The sequence below is a fragment of the Mus pahari genome, chromosome 1 (genome assembly GCF_900095145.1).
Source record: "Mus pahari chromosome 1, PAHARI_EIJ_v1.1, whole genome shotgun sequence".
Lineage (NCBI taxonomy): Eukaryota > Metazoa > Chordata > Mammalia > Rodentia > Muridae > Mus > Mus pahari.
Window position 1 is genome coordinate 75,433,092 of NC_034590.1, and position 3,660 is coordinate 75,436,751.

General features: G+C 40.5%; 1 protein-coding gene across 1 annotated transcript; it reads right to left on the minus strand.

Annotated features, from left to right (window-relative positions):
• Positions 1-2,396: 2,396 nt before the first annotated feature.
• Positions 2,397-3,392, minus strand: LOC110318179 (olfactory receptor 52K1-like). The gene has a single exon (XM_021193006.1). The coding sequence runs from the start codon at positions 3,371-3,373 to the stop codon at positions 2,420-2,422; it is 954 nt and encodes a 317-aa protein (XP_021048665.1). The 5' UTR covers positions 3,374-3,392; the 3' UTR covers positions 2,397-2,419.
• Between the last annotated feature and the right edge of the window lie 268 nt (positions 3,393-3,660).

Sequence of the window (3,660 nt, forward strand, 5' to 3'; positions counted from 1 at the left end):
TTTTTTTTGAAACAGGGTTTCTCTGTATAGCCCTGGTTGTCCTGGAACTCACTCTGTAGACCAGGCTGGCCTCAAACTCAGAAATTCACCTGCCTCTGTCTCCTGAGTGCTAGGATTAAAGGTGTGCGCCACCACGCCCAGCTTTATTCTGCTCTTCTAACTGCAGGTCTGGCTACCTCCCCAGTGGTGTACTCCAGACAGTTTCTGTTTCTCCTGGCCATGTGCTCATGGTTCTTCTCCCCTCATAGATGCTTGAGGGGAGGCTTCTCTCCTCCCTTGTCTTCCTCCTTCTCTCCCTGGTCTCTCTTCCTACAACCAGGTCACTCCAAGCCCAACTACCTCTAATACCATCATCAATTGGACATTGCCTATTTTATTTAGCCAATAGTTTTAAATCAATGAACAGAGTTTGCACAACAAAAGCTTGTAAACTAAAAAAGTCACTGGTAGGCCTAGACCTTTGGATATAGGATTTAGCATTATAATACTTAGCAGTAGACCAAACATCAACAATTCTCCAGAAGCATGGTGTAAGAACTTAGCACCCAGGATCTGCCTTTACTAACAATAATTTTTGTTAATACAACATATTTAGAGGATTTTTTTTCAAAAGGAATTTATCCAAAGCCCTCAGAGACTTCTAAGTCCCTTGGAGATAGCCCTGCACTCACCTACAGATTCCATATGCAAAATCCATCTTAGTAACATGCTGAAATTCTGAGAAATACTCGAAATAATATGAAAGAAAATAATGTCAGGGAAAGGAAAAGGAAATGGAGAATACCAGAAGACAAATGCAATAGGAAAGACACTAGTATTTGTGGTGTGATAAGGATAATGATTTATTTTGTTTCAACAAAATACACTGAAGACTCACTGTTTATATAAAAATTTGTTTATTCATTCATTTAATCTAAAACACATTTCATACTTATATGGCTGATGGAAAATGTGCTATTGCTAAAGCAGTTCATTAAAGAAAGACCTATTTGTTTATTAAGCAAAAATTCATTACTTCCTAATCAAATGCCAGGAACCATGACAAGAATGTGATCATTGTCTGCTGTGGATGCAGAAATAACTCATCCATTCAAAAATACATATACATTAGTAAATAATAATAAAGAATAGAAGAAATAAACCAAGATTTCTGGCAGTGGAAAACAAGTGTCTTGATTTGGTTGACAAATTCTCCAAATAGATAAAGGAGTGGAAAAATAAAAACAAACAAACAACAGTGAGATTGAGAACAAGCATGTTTGCTAACCCTGATTAGAGGGAGCACAAACATTTGAGGAACCCCAAAAGGGGCACTTCCAAATACATAACACAAGGGAAATACTATGTATTATATTCCAAGAACATGTAATGTTATTAAACATTCAGCAAATACATCAAAGTGAGTGGCAAAGGGAGGTGTTTTTGAGGAAATGAGTGAAAGGATTAGAAATGAAGAGAGAAAATAAGTAAATAAGATGAGAGTCAAGAAAAATTACTGTGGACAATAAAGTTTCATGCTTTAGTATCTACTCTTCAGACTCAAAAATGAGAAAATAAAGAACTGTTGTTATTATTATTCTGAAGGGTTGAAAATATATAGTCTTAGAGGAAGAATTGTCTATCCCAAAATTAAACTGAAAGAGTATATAAAATAACGAAACCAGGCTTCATCTGCAATTCTGGAATCAAGTGGGGCATGAAGAGTATAAAACACTGATTCTCAACCTTCCTAAAGCTGAGACATTATATACGCTGCCCCTGTGAAAGGGATATTTGACCCTCAGGGGGTTGCAACCCACAGATTGAGAACCACTGGTTTTCTTATTAACACAAACTCAAGGTAGTGCTATAATTTGATACTACTCTAAATCCCGAATTTCTCCAGCAGAAAGGATCTTTTGGCTCCCGTGTGTAGGCTGAGTGTGCATGCTACTTAGTGAGAGCTGCCTCATTTTCTCAAAGGTCCAGAATAAGCATCTAGTTTACAGTTCTTACTAAATGCCAAGTAAGTACAAATCCTTTTGTGTGGCATGGTCTTGCTATGTATCTCTGGTCAGATTTCAATTCTTTGTGTAGCCCAGACTGACCTCAAACTCATGTTTCTTCTGCCTCAGCTTCCCTCCTGTATCTCCATGCCCAGCTACTATTCTATTTCTTAATTACCTGATGTATCTATATCATGAACTCTTAGAATAAAAAGATTCAAGAGATTCTTGTTTAGTGAATAACTGAGATTCCACACTTTTCTTCATCTTGTATTCCAATATGCAAACATCAGAGAACCCAGAAGAGATTTTCCATCTTACAATATCCCAGGATGCTTTCTGTCCCCTCCAGGCAAATGACCTGGTCAGTTGAGCTTCTAATCTATGGAGAAAGGCCATCATGACCCCTGAGGTCCAGCTGACAAAAATGACGGTCAAGTGGGTTCAATCTTCTTAGAGCCTATAATTGCGAACAGACACTCTCTGATCTGTTTGGTCTTAGCCCCATATACAATGGGGTCCAAAGCAGGGGGGAAAAGCAAATAGAGATTGGCAAGGATGACCTTGGCAGCAGAGGCTGTGGATGGCCCAAAGCGCTGCATGACCACAGAAAGAAAGCCAGGTCCATAGAAGAAGAGGATGACACAGACATGGGCTGTGCATGTACTTCCTGCTTTGCCACGTGCCTCTGGTGACGGAAAATGCATCACTGTCTTCACAATCTGTCCATAAGAGTAGGCAATAAAGGTCACATCCCCCACACCAAGAAAGATCGCCACAGCAAAAGCATAGAGACTGTCCACAGTTGTGGTCCCACAGGCCAGCTTCACCACTGACATGTGTTCACAGTAAGTGTAAGCAATTGTGTGCGAACCACAGTAAGACAGTCGACAGGCCAGGCTTGGAAAGAAGATAGTTAAACCCACACCTCGAAGTGCCACCAGGCCTCCAATCTTGGCAACAACTTCAGGGGTAAGGATGGTTGCATAATGCAATGGGTTACAGATAGCCACAAATCGGTCCAAGGCCATGGCCACCAGCACCCCTGACTCCATGGCAGAGAATGCATGGATGAGGAACATTTGGGAGAGACAAGCATGGGAGCTGATGGCTGTGGCACCAAACCAGAAAATAGCCAGCATCTTGGGCAGAGTGGAAAGGGAGAGGACCAGATCAACAAAAGAGAGCATTGCAAGAAATAAAAACATGGGCTGGTGGAGCCTGTGCTCTATCCAGATGAGAGAAAGCAGGACTGCATTCCCAGTTAGTGACAGGACAAACATGAAGCAGAAGGGAAGGGATATCCAAACATGGGCAGCTGTCAGTCCTGGAATGCCAGTCAAGAAGAAAGTATGTGGAAGGAGATGAGAATTATTAGAAAAAATCATGGTTGCTATCCCACAAAAAAGAAAAAAAAAAAAAGGCAAAGATATAAGATCCAATGAGTGCAGATTATTAGAAAATCAGGTTGTACGGTCTCACTGATATCAACACCAACACCATATCACTTTTTTGTTTTGTTTTGTTTTGTTTTGTTTTGTTTTGTTTTGTTTTGTTTTGTTGTTTTGTTTTTTGACATGGTTTCTCTGTATAGTCCTTGCTGTCCTAGAACTCACTCCGTAGACCAGGCTGGCCTCGAACTCAGAAATCCGCCTGCCTCTGCCTCCCAAGTGCT

Bases quoted from the DNA above. Each gene is read 5' to 3' on its own strand.
- LOC110318179 (XM_021193006.1), bottom strand. From the start codon at position 3,373: ATGATTTTTTCTAATAATTCTCATCTCCTTCCACATACTTTCTTCTTG.